This window comes from Chlorocebus sabaeus, chromosome 6, assembly GCF_047675955.1.
Source record: "Chlorocebus sabaeus isolate Y175 chromosome 6, mChlSab1.0.hap1, whole genome shotgun sequence".
Classification (NCBI taxonomy): domain Eukaryota; kingdom Metazoa; phylum Chordata; class Mammalia; order Primates; family Cercopithecidae; genus Chlorocebus; species Chlorocebus sabaeus.
The window spans coordinates 55,232,990-55,249,791 of NC_132909.1; the positions used below are offsets into that span (position 1 = coordinate 55,232,990).

General features: G+C 51.2%; 1 protein-coding gene across 1 annotated transcript in view; it reads right to left on the reverse strand.

The window, feature by feature from the left end:
* Positions 1–16,802, reverse strand: part of ARHGEF18 (Rho/Rac guanine nucleotide exchange factor 18) — a 115,649-nt gene that overhangs the window by 85,355 nt on the left and 13,492 nt on the right. The window contains 7 exon segments of the mRNA XM_073017041.1: positions 8,024–8,165; positions 8,334–8,436; positions 10,582–10,659; positions 12,107–12,151; positions 12,646–12,703; positions 14,342–14,456; positions 15,221–15,371. Coding sequence (XP_072873142.1) covers positions 8,024–8,165; positions 8,334–8,436; positions 10,582–10,659; positions 12,107–12,151; positions 12,646–12,703; positions 14,342–14,456; positions 15,221–15,371 — 692 coding nt within the window.

A 16,802-nucleotide genomic window follows, 5' to 3' on the forward strand; every position in this document is an offset into this window, starting at 1 on the left:
AGCTAGGATTATAGGCGAGTGCCACCACACCTGGCTAAATTTTTAACATTTTTGTTGTAGAGACAAGGGTCTCACTATATTGCCCAGACTCCTGAGCTCAAGGGATCCTCCTGCCTCAGCCTCCCAAAGCGCTGAGATTGCAGGCGTGAGCTTCTGCACCCAGCCCTATATCATTTCTTTCACACAAACTCAAATCTTTCTTGAACTCAAAGAGTTGTCCTGCAAATCAAAATCAAATGATGTCTGTAGGAGAAAGAACTTAATTCCCACCACCCTGAGAGTGGGATGGATGTCATGACTTGCTTCCAAAGAATAGAGTAGGGAAACTGAAAAGCAGTTACTTTTGGAGACGTTACCTTCACAATGATTAAGCTTGACATCTCCAGGGACGTCCTGCGGATAGCATGGACCTCCTGATTTGATGAGACAGGAGAGTTCTAAAAAACCACAACCCCTGGCTCATTCTAATAAAATATCAGACAAACCCAGATTGGGAGACTGTGTACCAGATACCTGGCTAGTACTTCTCAAGACTGTCACAGTCATAAGCAGTAAGGTAAGATGGAGAGACCCTCACAGGCCAGAGACATTAGGGAGAGGGGATGATTCAAGATGATGTAAAGCAGGCGCGGTGGCTCACACTTGTCATCCCAGCACCTGGGGAGGCCGAGGAGGGCGGATCGCTTGAGGTCAGGAGTTCGTCACCAGCCTGGCCAACATGGTGAAACCCCATCTCTACTAAACATACAAAAATTAGCCAGGCATGCTGGTGCACGCCTGTCATCCCAGCTACTTGGGAGACTGAGGCAGGAGAATCGTTGAACCTGGGAGGCGGAGGTTGCAGTGAGCTGAGATGGCACCACTGCACTCCAGCCTGGATGACAGAGTGAGATTCCATCTCAAAAAAAATAAAATAAAATAAAATAAATAAATAAATAAAAATAATGTCGGGTGGATGCAATGGCTCACATATGTAATCCCAGCACTTTGGGAGGCTGAGGTGAGTGGATCGCTTGAACCCAGGAGTTCAAGACCAGCTCGGGCAACATGACAAAACCCTGTTTCTACAAAAATAAAAATAAAAAATAAATAAATTATCCTGGTGTGATGGCATGCGCCTCCAGTCCCAGCTACTTGGGAGATTGGGGTGAGAGAATTGCTTGAGCCCAGGAGGTGGAGGTTGCAGTCAGCCAAGATCACACCACTGCACTCCAGTGTGGGCAACAGAGCGAGACCCAGTCTCATTAAAAAAAAAAAATTAGCTAGATTTGGTGGTATAAGATTGTAGTCCCTGCTACTTGGGAGGCTGTGGTGGGAGGATCTCGCAAACTCAGGAAGTCGAGGCTGCAGTGAGCTGTGATCATCCTACTGCACTCCAGCCTGGGCAACAGAGTGAGACTCTGTCTCAAAAAAATTAAAAATAACATGAGAAGATGGGGAAGAGGGCTTAAGGGGACTGTCTCTGCTTTCTTTGTACTTTCCTATAAATATAAAATTAAAAATATATTTTTTAAAAAATCAAAGGGCAGGTCGGGCGCGGTGGCTCACGCCTATAATCCCAGCACTTTGGGAGGCTGAAGCGGGTGGATCACCTGAGGTCAGGAGTTTGAGACCAGCCTAGCCAACATGGTGAAACCCCGTCTCTACTAAAAATACAAAAAGTAGCCGGGTATGGTGGCACATGCCTGCAATCCCAGCTGCTTGGGAGGCTGAGGCAGGAGAATGGCTTGAACCTGGGAGGAGGAAGTTGCAGTGAGCCGGGATGGCACCACTGCCCTCCAGCCTGGGTGACAGAGCAAGACTCTGTCTAGAAACAAACAAATAAATAAATAAAATCAAAATCAAAGGGCATCATGTGGTAATGGACTGGTGATCAGGGGCTCAGGCTGTGAGTTCAAATCCTGACTTGAGCAAAAACTTAACTTCTTCGGGCCTCAGTTTCCTCATCTGTGAAAGAGAGAAAGTGCTAGTGTCTATAGAGTTACAAAGCTGAATGAGGAAATCGGTTTAGAGCACTTACAGACCGGGCTCGGTAGTTCATACCAGTAATCCCAGCACTTTGGGAGGCATAGGCGGGAGGATCACCTGAAGGCAGGAATTCGAGACTAGCCTGGACAACATAGCAAGACCCTGTCTCTATAAAAAAAATAAATATCTAAGTAAAAACAAACTAAAGCACTTACAGTGTTTGCAATAGTGTAAGTGCTGCAAACGGTAATGCTAACCATTGTTATTATTTGTGCACAGTCTTTTATGATTATAAAGTGACATTCAGGAAATTAGATACGGTTGGAACTCTCATCACTCAAGGTCATTTTTGCAAGGGGTTTATTGATTTGCAGGACCTGATAAGCTACTCGCCTTGCTTGCTACCAGATAACCTCATTCAGGGGTTGGCAAACTTGCTCTGTAATGCTGCAAACTCAACTCTGCCAACCAAAAGTGTAGCTTGAGCCAGACATGGTGGCTCATGCCTATAATCCCAGCACTTTGGGAGGCGGAAGTGGGTGGATCACTTGAGGTCAGGAGTTTGAGACCAGCCTGGCCAACACGGTGAAACCCCATCTCTACTGAAAAAAATTAGCCAGGCGTGGTGGCAGGCACCTGTAATCCCAGCCACTCGGGAGGCTGGGGCATGAGAATTGCTTGAACCTGGGAGGTAGAGGCTCCAGTGAGCCGACATCGTGCCACTGCACTCCAGTGTGGGCGACAGAGCGAGATTCTGTCTCAGAACAAAACAAAACAAAAAACAAAGATGTAGCTTGGAAACAACCGAAGATGATACATAAATGAACAGGAGAGCTGTCCTGCAACAAAAGCTTATTTGCAGACTGTAAAATGCAAATTTCATAGAATGGTTGTGTGTCACCAAATATTTGTTTTCAACTACTTACAAATGTAAAAAACCCACACTATTCTTAGCTTTCAGTGTATACAAACAAACAAAAAAACTCAAAAAAACAAAAAAACAGGTGATGGACTGCAGTGTGCCAGTCCCTGACTTAGTAAATTGTTGCCAACCTTTTCCGAGGTCACGTGTTCTATTTGGAGATCTGATGAAAACCCTGGATGCTCACCTCCTCCGGAAAAATGCAGGGACACAGCAGATGTGGCATACAACTCCAGGGGGTCTGAAAGCTCCTACGCGGGTGCCAGAGGCTGTCCCGCCCGAATTCCCAGCTAGAAGGCAGGAATTGTCTTTGCAGCTCCCCCAGTGCAGAAGGGATCCCAAGCAGCAATGGCAAATTCCGGGCTCAAAGAGGGGCCACTGAAGCCTGCCTTCCCTGAGAAGAGTCTAGGTGGAAGCTGGATTTGCAGACAGCAAGCCCAGCCATCAAGTGACAAGTGACAGGGTCCTCTGAGCAATGCCTCAGGTGGGGGCAGGCATGCACGTTTGTGTGACCTGCAGCAGGTTCCGACAGACCTCTTCTACCTCCACTTCAAGCACACTGGCCTGTCTGCTGCCTGGGGCACATTCCTGCCCCAGGACCTTTGCACCTACGACCTGGAATACTCTTCCCTACATATCCACAGGGCCCTTTTCCCACTTCCTCCACATCTGGATTCCAACGTCACCAATTCGGAGAGGCTATCCCTGGACACTTAAGGGAGAGCCGTGGTCCTCACCTGGGGGTGACTGCATTTCCTACCTTGCCACTAGAGGACACTCAGCAACTTGGTCATCATAGCTAGGGGTGCTCCTGCCACCAAGTGGGTGAAGGCCATGGATGCTGTTCAACCTCCTCCCAGGCACAGGGCGGCCCCACACAACAGCCCCAAATGTCAGTAGTGCTGAGGTTGACAAACTGTGTAATCACTCTGTCTCCTTTTCCAACTTCATATTTTTCCTTTGTCTTGTTTTTTTTGAGACAGAGTCTTCCCTCTGTCACCCAGGCTGGAGTGCAGCGGTGCAATCTCAGCTCACTGCAATCTCCGCCTCCCAGGCTCAAGCAATCCTCCCACTTCAGCCTCCGGTGTAGCTTGGACTACAGGCATGCACCACCATGCCCAGCTTTTTTTTTTTTTTTTTTTTTTTTTTTTTTTTTGAGACGGAGTTTTGTTCTTATTGCCTGGGCTGGAATGCAGGCGCACGATCTCACCTCACTGCAACCTCCGCCTCCCAAGTTCACACGATTCTCCTGAGTCAGCCTCTGAATACCTGGGATTACAGGCATGTGCCACCACGCCCGGCACATTTTTGTATTTTTAGTAGATATGAGTTTCACCATGTTGGCCAGGCTGGTCTTGAACTCCTGACCTCAAGTGATCCGCCCACCTCGGCCTCCCAATGTGCTAGGATTACAGGCGTGAGCCACTGCACCCAGCCAGGAAATACTTTTGGTTGTCCCAACTGGAGACAGAGAGAGGGGGTTGCTATTGGCATTGAGTGGGTCCAAAGGCCAGGGATGGTAGCCAACATCCTGCAATGTACAGGAGAGGCCCCCATGATAGAAAGTGACTGGGCCCCAAATAGGTCAATAGTGTTGAGTTTGCAGCAGCAATGAGCCAACTAACGGCGTACAAATCACTCCGGGTTCTTGTTAAAATGCAGATTCTGTTTCAGTCCATCTGAGATGGGACCTGGGATTTGGTATCAAAAGTTCCCAGGTGGGCCAGGTGCAGTGGCGGATACCTGTCATCCCAGCACTTTGGGAGGCTGAGGTGGGAGGATCACTTAAGCCTGGGAGGCAGAGGTTGCAGTAAAGTGAGATTGCACCACTGCACTTTGGTGTGGGTGACAGAGCCAGACCCTATCTTAAAAAAAAAAAAAAAAAAAAAAAAAAGGCTGGGAGTGGTGGCTCACACCGGTAATCACAGCACTTTGGGAGGCCGAGGCGGGCAGATCACGAGGTCAGGAGATCGAGACCATCCTGGCTAACATGGTGAAGCCCAGTCTCTACTAAAAATACAAAAAATTAGCCAGGCGTGGTGGCAGGCGCCTGTAGTCCCAACTACTCAGGGGGCTGAGGCAGGAGAATGGCGTGAACCGGGGAGGCGGAGCTTGCAGTGAGCCGAGATCGTGCCACTGCACTCCAGCCTGGGCGACAGAGCAAGACTCCGTCTCAAAAGAAATAAATACATAAATAATTTTAAAAAAAAAAGTCCCAGGTGGGCCAGCCATGGTGGCTCATGCCTATAATCCCAGCACTTTGGGAGGCTGAGGCAGGAGGATCACTTGAGCTCAGGAGTTTGAGACCAGCGTGGGCAACATAGCAAGACCCCGTCTCTACAAACAGACCCAAAAAATTAAAAATTAGTAGGATGTGGTTATATATACTTGTGGTCCCAGCTATTTGGGAGGCTGAGATGGGAGGATTGCTTAAGCCAGGGATTTCAAGGCTGCATTGAGCTATGATCACACCACTGCACTCCAGCCTGGGGCAGAGAGAGAGAGAGAGAGAGAGAGAGAGAGAGAGAGAGAGAGAGAGAGAGAGATTCTGTCTCTAAAATAACAATAAAATTTTTAAAAGTTCCCAGGTGATAGGCCAGGTACGGTGGCTCACACCTGTAATCCCAGCACTTTGGCAGGCCAAGGCAGGCAAATTACTTGAGGTCAGGAGTTCGAGACCAGCCTGACCAACATGGTGAAACCCTGTTTCTACTAAAAATACAAAAATTAGCTGGGCATGGTGGTGGGTGCCTGTAATCCCAGCTACTCAGGAGGCTGGAGCAGGAGAATCACTTGAACCTGTGAGGTGAAATTTGCAGTGAACTATGATCGTGCCACTGCACTCCAACCTGGGTGACAGAGTGGGACTCCATCTCAAAATAATAATAATAATAATAATGAAGTTTCCAGATGACAGTGATGATCTAAGTCATGGGCCACATGGACATACAAGACCTTGGATGACCCCAAATCAGAGTTTAAAGACCTCAGGATTTTTCTGAGAAGCAAAGCGAAAGCAGGAACAGAAACAAATGGAGAATGATAGTGAACCAGCAATCATAGAAGGAAGTGCCTGGTTCAGCTCAACCTGGAGCTGTTCAAGCAAGGGCACCCAAGAGCAGGCTCCCAGAACCTGCTCTGTGCAGCCTTGGTTCTAGATCTCTGGCTTTACTCACCCAACTTCCAACCTCCTACCTGCCCCTTGCATCTGATGCCTAAGATAGATTGAGCACACCTCACGCGCTGCAGAAGAGAACAAGGTGTCAGGGAAAAGAGGGAGTCACCTGCTGTCCCAGATTAAGGACTTCAACACGCCGACTTTGTTGCTGCACTGAAGATTTGGCAAAGGCTGGGCACGGTGGGGTGACTCACACCTGTAATTCCAGCACTTTGGGAGGCTGAGGCAGGAGGATCGCTTGAGTCTAGGAGTTTGAAAGCAGCCTGGGCAATAGAGTGAGACCTTGTCTCTACAAAAATAAGTTAAAAAATTAGCCAAGCACGGTGGTGCACACCTGTAGACCCAGCTACTCGGGAGGAGGAAGTGGGAGGATTGCTTGAGCCCAGGAGGCAGAGGCTGCAGTGTGCTGAGATCACACCATTGCACTTCAGCCTGGGCAACAGAGTGAAATCCTGTCGCGCAAAAAAAAAAAAAAAAAAAAAAAAAAGATTTTGCAAAAAGCCCACGCCAGCCTCGGCTGAGTACGGCTCTGGGGATTGCCTAACAAAGGAAAAGCTCAAAGAGGAACAGCCTTGACACCACTGACCACCAACAGCCACGCCCAGCCCCATGGCCAGCAACGGCACTGCCGAAAGAGAGGGAAACGAGAAAGAAGGAAAATTCCCGTGCCTGGAGCAGGTAAAGCCAACAAATGCAAAGCCTGCGGTCAGGTTGCTCAGAAGCACTTGCCCCGGGGTGGAGATGTTGCTCTCACTGCATGGTCTAAGCCTATCTAGGATCTGCTTGCCCATCTCATTCACCCGTTGATTCCCGTCTGGAGGCAATTCTGCCCCCCAGGAGACTTTTGGCCATGGCTGGAGACATTTTTGGCTGTTGCAACTGGAGGCAGGAGGTGGTTACTACTGGCATTTAGAGGACAGGTGCCAGGGATGCTACTTAATATCCTACAATGCACAGGATAGCCCCTTAGAACAAAGAATTACCTGGACCCAAATGTTGACAGCGCTAAGGTCCAGAAACTGTGAACTAGCCTGAGTTCTGCCAGCCACAGACGGCGGTTTGGATTCTTGCTACAAACAGCGCACGCATCTTTTCTAACACGCAATCGCCACCACCTCCTCTTCTTCATTCCCTTCAAAGTGGAGCTTATTTGCAAAAAGACTGAGTTCTAAATCCCAGCGATGACCAGAGCCATCTCTTTCTGGGAGTCTCTTGAATCCAGTACTCTTTCTTGAGTAGAGACTCTTCCCCTCCCAACCCCATAACCACCAAGAGCCCCAGGAAGCAGAAAATGACCTGTTATGGATAAAATGGTATGCCTCCCCACCATCAAATTCATATGTTGCAATCCTACTCCCCCACTTCTGTCCTTTAGGATGTGACCTTATTTGTAAATAGAGTCTTTGCTAATGTAAATAAGCTAAGATGAGGCCACACTGGAGTCTGGTGGGCCCCTAATTCAATGTGACTGGTATCCTTATAGAAAGGGGAAATTGGGATACAGGCAGGGCCACGTGATGCTAAGGGATGAAGCCAGGAGAGATGCCTGGAACGGATCATTTCCTGGCACCTTCATATGAAGCTCAGCCCTTGATCTTAGACTTTAAGCCTCCAGAACTGCAAGGGAATATATCTCTGATGGTTAAGCCACCTGGTAAGTGGTGCTTTGTCATGACAGCCCTAGCAAACCCATCCATGGCTGAAGTCCAGATGCTGCAGGAGGAGTCCCACAATGTCAAAAGCTGGGACTTAAAGGGACTGTTGCCAGTCCTGAGTTAGCCCAAGGGACCCTGTGCCCAGGCAGCCATCCCTGGTTCTTTCCAGGGAGCCACCAAGGAGAGGGCAAAACAGAAGGAGGATGCACACATCAAGAGAACCCAGAAGTATGATTGAAAGGACGTGAAGAAGAGAAGGTGACTGCCCTCCAGGAGGATGGATTGGGCCACCAGACTTACCCGAGCTCAAGAAGGGTTTGCCACACAGGGGGCAGCTGGAGGGGCTGGAGAAGGTCCCTTGCACGAGCTGGTGCCCATTGACACACTCCCGCCTCTCTCGTGCATCCTGGCCCTTGTCCTTTAGATGTGCCAGGCTCTTCCCCTGGATGGGACAGAGGCAGGTCTCAGGATGCCCTCTGCAGGGGCTGGCCCTCTTAGGTACTGTGTACGCAGCACACCGCCAGCCCCAGTCACAGGGCTCCCGGGTTAAGGGCAGCATGCCAAGCTGGGGAAGGCAGAGGGGGGACCCCCGTGGCTCAGCTCCCCTGACCTTCTCCTTCTGTCTGGTCACTCGACTGCGGAGGCAGCTCAGCCTGCGCTTCACGCTGGTACTCTTGTCACTCTTCTCATTCTTGCCAGCACTGTCCTCGCTCCTGGGGGACGAGAGGGAAGGTCCACTAGAGGGGGCCAGGGGCCGTTCTGAGGCAGTCCTGTGGGTTGCTCCAGGAATCCACCTGGAACCCGTCTCCCTGTGGCCTCCCGGTCCTGCCTTACCCCTTCCCTGGCCCTTGACTTCCTCTTTCCCTCCCTCCTTCCCTCTCTTACTTATTCACTCAGCAAACATGAATGAATGTTTGCAAAGTTCTGGGAGCTTTGGGGACTGGGTTTGCAGACAGAAATGCAACATGATTCAGGTTTGAGGTCCCTCAATGCCTGGGCTGGGAATTTCAGCTCTGTTCACTTGTGATTTCTACCTCTAATTCACACCCCATACCCCTACCCGGTATCTAATTGACCTTATTTATTTATTTATTTATTTATTTGTTGGCACAGAGTCTCACTCTGTAACCCAGGCTGGAGCACAGTGGTGCAATCTCCACTCACTGCAACCTCCGCCTCCAGGTTCAAGCAATTCTCATGCCTCAGCCTCCCGAGTAGCTGGGACCACAGGTGTGTGCCACAGCTAATGGTTAGTTTTTTTTTTGTTTTTTGTTTTTATTTTTGTTTTCGTTTTTGTTTTGAGACTGAGTCTTGCTCTGTCTCTCAGGCTGGAGTGCAGTGGTACGATCTCGGCTCACTGCAAGCTCCGCCTCCTGGGTTCACGCCACTCTTCTGCCTCAGCCTCCCGAGCAGCTGGGACTACAGGCGCCCGCCACCACGCCCGGCTAATTTTTTGTATTTTCAGTAGAGACAGGGTTTCACCGTGTTAGCCAGGATAGTCTTGATCTCCTGACCTCATGATCCGCCCGCCTCGGCCTCCCAAAGTGTTGGGATTACAGGCGTGAGCCACCGCGCCCAACCTGTTTTGTATTTTTAGTAGAGGCGGGGTTTCACCGTGTTGGCCAGGCTGGTCTCGAACTCCTGACCTCAGGTGATCCGTCCGCCTCAGCCTCCCAAAGTGCTGGGATTACAGGCATGAGCCACCGCATCCGGCCCTAATTGGTCTTTAAATCCTGCTCGTTTTTCTATCTCCTCCCCCATCCCCAACTCCATCCCCGGGTCACTGGCATGGCTTCCTCGATTTCAGGCACACCCTCATTTAATAAATATTAGGTCAGTGACATATAAGGCAGACATGATTCCTGCTCTGGTAGGATCTATTTCCTGGACGGAGACACCATTTCTCCAGTCTGTGCCCCCGATCCCAGTCTGAGTGGCTTCTGGAACTTTGTAAATATCCGTAAATGTTTGTTGAATGAATGAGTGAATGAGAGAGGGAGGGAGGAAAAGAGGGAGAGAGAGGGATTCAGGGACCTTCAGCCCTGTCTGTGATCCTCATCCTGTCCCCGTCCTATCACCAGAACTGATGATGCTCATGCTCGTAGGCCCCCCTGCTATTTATTTATTTATTTATTTATTTATTTATTTATTTATTTATTTTTGAGAGGGAGTTTCACTCTGTTGCCCAGGCTGGAGTGCAAGGGCACGATCTTGGCTCACTGCAACCTCCGCCTCCTGGGTTCAAGTGATTTTCCTGCCTCAGCCTCCCGAGTAGCTGGGATTACAGACACCCGCCACCATGTCTGGCTAATTTTTGTATTTTTAGTAGAGATTGGGTTTCACTGTGTTGGCCAGGCTGATCTTGAACTCCTGACCTCAGATGATCCACCCTCCTTGGCCTTCCAAAGTGCTGGGATGATAGGCATGAGTCACCACGCCCGAGCCCCACTGCTCTTTAGGATAAAGTCTGAGCTCTGTCGTGTGGCTGAGGTGGTCTGATCTCTGCTGACTTCTCCCACCTTCCCTCCTCCCCGCCCTACTCTGATGTCATTCCCTAAGCCTTCTAATTCCATTTTGTTTCCTTCATCCTCATCTGCACATATTGGCAAACTCCTACCCTTCCGTCAGAACCCTGCTTACATCGTCACCTCCTCCAGGAAGTCTTCCTCTGTTCTCTCAGGGTATACGAGAGCCTCATCCCTCCCTTCCCTGCCAGCTCCCCCCATTGCCCTGATGGGGGCCCCAGCTCCTGCCTCCAGCACAGGGGGCCTGGCCCAAAGGACCATGCGTAAACCCTTGTTCAAATCCAAGGCTGCCCTTCCCTGCCGTTCTCACTTGCAGCAGGTCTATATACTTACTCCGACAGGAATTCAAACCAGGTCAGGTTCGAGTGGGCTTCTCCGGAGCTGGGTGACATGCAAGCCCTCTGCCGGGCCCTGCAGGATCAGAGGGGACAGATACCTGGGTCGGTAGCCTCCTCTCCCACTCACCTACCCCAGTGCTACCAAGTACAGGCAGGCACCAGGTACCCCGTCTAAGAGCCCACCCGTCCTTGACACTCTGGGCTTGTGTGTGAGACATTGTGACAGGTTTTCCAGCAGAGGGCAGTAATGTGTCTTGGCTGAACAAAATCAGGGTTAGCAGGAAGATTTTTTTTCTTTTTAAATAGAGATGGGGTCTCGCTCTGTTGCCCAGGCTGGAGTGTAGTGGTACAATCACAGCTCACTGCAGCCTCGACCTGTGGGGCTTGAGCGATTCTCTCGCCTCAGTCTCCTGAGTAGCTGGGACTATAGGCATATGCCAATATGCCTGGCTAATTTTTAATTTTTTTTTAACCAAGTACTTAAATCTTACGCAATTTTTTTTTAAACAGGGTTTGGCTCTGTTGCTCAGGCTGGTGTGCAGTGGCATAATCATGGCTCATGGCAGCCTTCAATGCTTGGACTCAGCCATTCTCCTGTGTCAACACCCCCACACCCCCCAGAGTAGCTGGGACTACAGGTATGTGCCACCATGCCCAGCTAACAACAACAAAAAAATTATACAGACAGAGTCTCACTCTGTTGCCCAGGCTGGTCTCAAACTCCTAGGCTCAAACAATCCTCCCACCTCAGCCTCCCAAATTGCTGGGATTACAGGCATGAGCCACCTCACCCAGCAAATTTTTAAATTTTTTTGTAGAAAGAGGGTCTCACTATTTTTCCCAAGCTGGTCTCAAACTCCTGGCCTCCAAATGATCCTCCCACCTTGGCCTCCCAAGGGATTACAGTGGTGTGAGCCACTGCACCCGGCTACAAGATTTTGTAACAGATGGCAGTGACTTAGGCAGGAGGCACCTTTACCTGTTTGCTCCAAGGGCCCCCTGTGCCGGGGCAGCCTGCCCCTCTCCACCTCTTGTCTTCTAGCCTCCTCCCTCCTCTCCTGCCTCATTTTTCTTCCCTTGAATGCAGTCTTCCCTTTCTTCTTTCTTTTTTTTTTAAGTCAGAGTCTCGCTGTGTCACCCAGGCTGGAGTACAATGGCGTGATCTCGGCTCGCTGCCACCTCCACTTTCCGGGTTCAAGCGATTCTCCTGCCTCAGCCTCCCAAGTAGCTGGGATTACAGGTGCCCGCCACCATACCTGGCTAATTTTTGTATTTTTAGTAGAGACAGGGTTTTGCCATGTTTGCCAGGCTTGTCTTGAACTCCTGACCTCAGGTGATCCACCCTCCTCGGCTTCCCAAAGTGCTAGGATTCCAGGCATGAGGCACCTCACCCAGCCCTCACCCAGTCTTCTCTACCCCTGTCTCCCACACCTGTACATGCCCCTGCGTGTCTCCTACTCTTGTCTCCCACTTTGTTCCTCCACGTCTGTCCCCTCATGCCTGTCCCGATTCCCACTTACCCATGGTACTGTCGAAGTTCTTGAAGCACCTGCTGGACAATCAGCCTGTGGGGGTTGGGGTGGGATTAGAACAGCCCACGTTAGCTCCAGGTGACAGACACTCTCCCCGAGACAAGCTGGGGTTGCCCAACCAGGCCTCAGGTCCTGATGCAGACCCTACTCAAAGCCAGCCACTCTGGAGGCTGAGGCAGGAAAATCACTTGAACCTGGGAGGCAGAGGCTGCAGTGAGCCGAGATTGTACCACTGCACTCCAGCCTGGGTGACAGAGGGAGACCAAGTCTCACAAGAAAAAAAAAAAAGCCACAATTATCTCCCAAGGCTACACTGAGAACCTTTCTGAGGGGCCTGGGCCTCTCCCACCGGGAGAAGGACGGTGTCAGAAAGAAGATGAGGTTATGGGGGACTAGTGGGACGGTGTCTGACCCTGGTCACTTACGGCCAGCAACGCTGCACCCCGGCAGCCCTCCTCCCGCAGCCCTCCTCGACTTTCCGGTCTGTTCCCTGGTGGTCCCTCCCCGACCACGAGGCAGAAACTCACACGTGATCTGGTTCCACGTGGTCTTTTTCCATGCACTCCAGCACTGGAGGTTCCAGGCCTGGAAGAAGCACCCCCATCCCAGGAAGCACAGTTGTGAGGAGTTCTGGGACACGACCAGCCCAGCAGAGCCCTCCCGGATGCCACCCTGAGTCCCTGCAGAACTGGAGGCCATGCAGACAAGGCCTGTACTCTCAGGGAACAGAGACGAGAAGAGGACAGAGAGCCAGGGACAAACGCAGGTGTCCCCAGTGTCTCGTGAGTACTTACACCCTACTAAGTGCTTTACATGTGTGAGCTCAGCAGACTCTCCAAGTGGCCTTAAGGAGATAATGCTTATTATCTCCCCTCCCCTTTTTTTCCTTAGACAGAGTCTCACTCTGTCGCCCTGGATGGAGTGCAATGGCTCAATCTCGGCTCACTGCAACCTCCGCCTCCTGGGTTCAAGTGATTCTCCTGCCTCAGCCTCTAGCTGGGATTACAGGCATGCACCACCATGCCCGGCTAATTCTTGTATTTTTAGTAGAGATGGGGTTTCACCATGTTGGCCAGGCTGGTCTCAAACTCCTGACCTCATGTGATCCACCTGCCTCAGCCTCCCAAAGCGCTAGGATTACAGGCGTGAGCCACCGCACCAGGCTTTTTTTTTTTTTTTTTTTTTTTTTTTTGAGACAGTTTCACTCTGTCACCCATAGTAGAGTGCAGTCCTGCCATCAGAGCTCACTGCAGCCTTGACCTCCTGGGTTTAAGCGATCCTTCCATCTCAGCCTCCCAAGTAGCTGGGACTACAGGTGCACACTGTCATGCCCAGCTAATTGTTTTTACATTTTTAGTAGAGACAAGGTTTTGCCATGTTGCCCAGGCTGGCCTCAAACTCCTGGGCTCAAGCTATCCACCTGCCTTGGCCTCCCAAAGTGCTGGGATTCCAGGTGTGAGCTGCCGCGCCTCTTCTAATAGAGGAAGCCTCTAATAGAGGCTCAGAGACTTGTTACGTGTTTAGACTCCAGGTTTGTCTGATGCCAGAGAGGTGCAAGGATAAAAATTCAGAGATAAAGAAAGAGATAAAGAAACAGTCAGAATGCCGGGCGCGGTGGTTCATGCCTATAATCCCAGCACTTTGGGAGGTTGAGGCGAGCCGATCACTCGAGGCCAGGACTTTGAGACCAGCCTGGCCAACATGGCGAAACCCTGTGTCTACTAAAAATACAAAAATTAGCCAGGCGTGGTATCGGGTGCTTGTAGTCCCAGCTACTTGGGAGGTTGAGGCAAGAGAATCGTTTGAACCGGGAGGCGGAGGTTGCAGTGAGCTGAGATTGCACCACTGCACTGCAGCCCGGGTGACACAGCAAGACTCTGTCTCAAAAAAAAAAAAAAAAAAAAAAGAGTCAGAGAAGAGAGAGAATCTCGGAGACAAGGTCATTGCAATGGGGCAATCTCACACTGGCTCGAGGGCTGCAGGGAGAGGAGGAGGGACAGATGCTGGAGGTCCCTTCCCCTCTCTGGCTTCCCCTAACATTCTGCCCAGTCCCTGCCCAGGGGACCCTAAGCCAGCTCCCTTCCATTCCCTGGGGCCCATTGGGAGCCCCATCAAGGGGACTCTCCAGGATGAAGGATGAAACCCCAACAGGGTTTCACCATGTTGGCCAGGTTCCTCTTTCCCTGACTTAGTTTGAATGAAGGAAACTCCCAGGCTAGCTACCTTGAACAGGTGGAGCAGGCACTTCCAAATCCGGAGAGATTTCCGGGGAGCGGATCTCACAGGAGGACACAGGAACGGACCTTGACCTCACTCTTTTCTTGGGGCTGTCACATTCCTGCAGGGAATTAAACATCTCACTAAGCTGGGAAGGCAGCCTGGACGGCAGGCAGGTTCCCTAGGTTGAGGGTCCCCACCCACAGCCAGGGCCACCTCCACAGAAACGGGGTGACACACTCATCCAAACCTCAGCCTCCAGCCATTCCCCCCTGGCCATAGGGCATGGGTTCAGCCACCCCCTCCCCAGTCACAGAGATGTAGTCCTGGCCAAGGAGCCTCCAGCTATGAGCTGGAGCCCCAGGTATCAGGGCCACAGGTTCCAACGATGGCCAGAAATTTCCCCACAGGGTCATTTGTGATCACAGCCAGAGATGTCTCAGCCACCAGCCACTCCAAGCACATATTCCTCAGGTGTGAGCTGAGATCTCAGGTCAGAGACAAATTCTCCTTAGCTGCCTACCCCAACCACAGACACAGCTGCCTTCCGGCTGCAGGCTACACTTCAGGCTAAGATCCTCCAAGCCTGGCTGAAACTGCCAGATAAGACATCCCCCACCCTCTTGTCTCCAGCCCTTGGGCTGCAGTCATGGCCATGCATAGCCTGCCCTAGCTGCTTACCCACGGAAAACCCTTCAGGCCTGGGCTGGAATCTTAGGACCCAGAGACTACCGAGGCACAGGCCACGCCGTAGATAAGCACCCCCCACCCCACCATCGTGGGTAACCACCACCAGCCCTGGCGAGTCTCTCCTTCCTACCCATAGCACTGGCTTCTGGACCCAAAACTATGCTATTGTCAGGGGTGGCTGCAGGTTACACCCACTTTGCCTGGGCTCTCTGCAGGGGTCCCGCCCCCAGACAGACACCCTTGAGTCCAAGTCTTCAGCCCTTCTCCCGGCAGGTTCAAAGCAAGGCTGGCCAGTGTTCGAGGGAGACAGGGTTCCTCATCCACCGCTGAGGCATCGAGGCTGAGCCTAGTGGGAGAAGACAGGGTACTGGGGCTTCGGCAGGTCTTGCCCACCTGGCTGCTGCCCCAGGCATCCAAGGGGACTTGAAAGAACATGTAAGGGGGTCCTTCCAGGACAGGGAAGGGTGCACAGGCCACAGAGAGGGGTCTAGACCTCCCAATATGAGAGGAGTTGGTGACAAGGGGGAGAGTACAAAGAAAGCCAGCCTGGTTATATTTGTTGGAGCTATGTTTGCATCTCAGATCGTTTTTACACAGACTGGTTTTCTTTTCTTTTCTCTTTTCTTCTCTTTTCATTTTCCCTTCCCCTTCCCCTTCCCTTTCCCTTCCCTCTTTCTTTTTTTTTTTTTTTTTTTTGAGACAGAGTCTCACTCTGTCACCCAGGCTGGAGTGCAGTGGCACAATCTCAGCTCGCAGCAACCTCCGCCTCCCAGGTTCAAGTGATTCTCCTACCTCGGCCTCCCGAGTAGGTGGGATTACAGGCATGCACCACCATACCCAGCTAATTTTTACATTTTTAGTAGAGACAGGGCTTCACCACGTTGGCCAGGCTGGTCTCAAACTCCTGACCTCAAGTGATCCCCCTGACTCTGCTTCCCAAAGTCCTGGGATTACAGGCATGAGCCACTGCACCCGACCTGAATTTCTATTTGGGATGACTTGGAAGGGGTTGAGAGACACAGGTTAGGGGTGGCTAGAGCGCCCCTCCTACTATTTGGTGCTGCTACTGTGGGGTGCCTGGCATCTCACACATTTCCGGTTTGATCATAAGTGCATGGATGCAGATCACATTTAGGCTTATATGTATGGGTCTGATGGGGGCTGAGCATGGCTGTACTCTTAGCAGGTGTGCAAGATTAGGTTTTTGTGTGCTTACAGTGTATGTGCTTGCAGTGTGTGCATGCAGTCGATTTTTTTTTTCTTTCTTTCTGTTTTTTGTTTTGTTTTTTTTTTTTAGATAGAGTCTTGCTCCGTCGCCCAGGCTGGAGTGCAAGTGGCACAATCCTGGCTGACTGCAACCTCTGCCTCCTGGGTTCAAGCGATTCTCAGGCCTCAGCCTCCCAAGTAGCCGGGACTACAGGTGTGCACCACCATGCCCAGCTAATTTTTGTATTTTTAGTAGACAGGGGGTTTTGCCATGTTGACCAGGCTGGTCTTGAACTCCTGACCTCAGGTGATCCACCCACCTTGGCCTCCCAAGGTGCTGGGATTACAGGTGTGAGCCACTGCGCCCGGCCTCACGTGCAGTTTTCAGTTTGGGCTTGTGCATGCATGCTCAGTCACTGGCACAGGCTCTATGTTCATGCGTGTGCAAGTTAGAAGAGGGTTTTTTGGGCTGCCTCTGATGGTGCAGATGCCCCTCACGGCCCTACAACAGGGATCCCCACCCCCTGAGCCACAGACTGGTAGGTACTGGTCCGTGACCATTTATTTATTT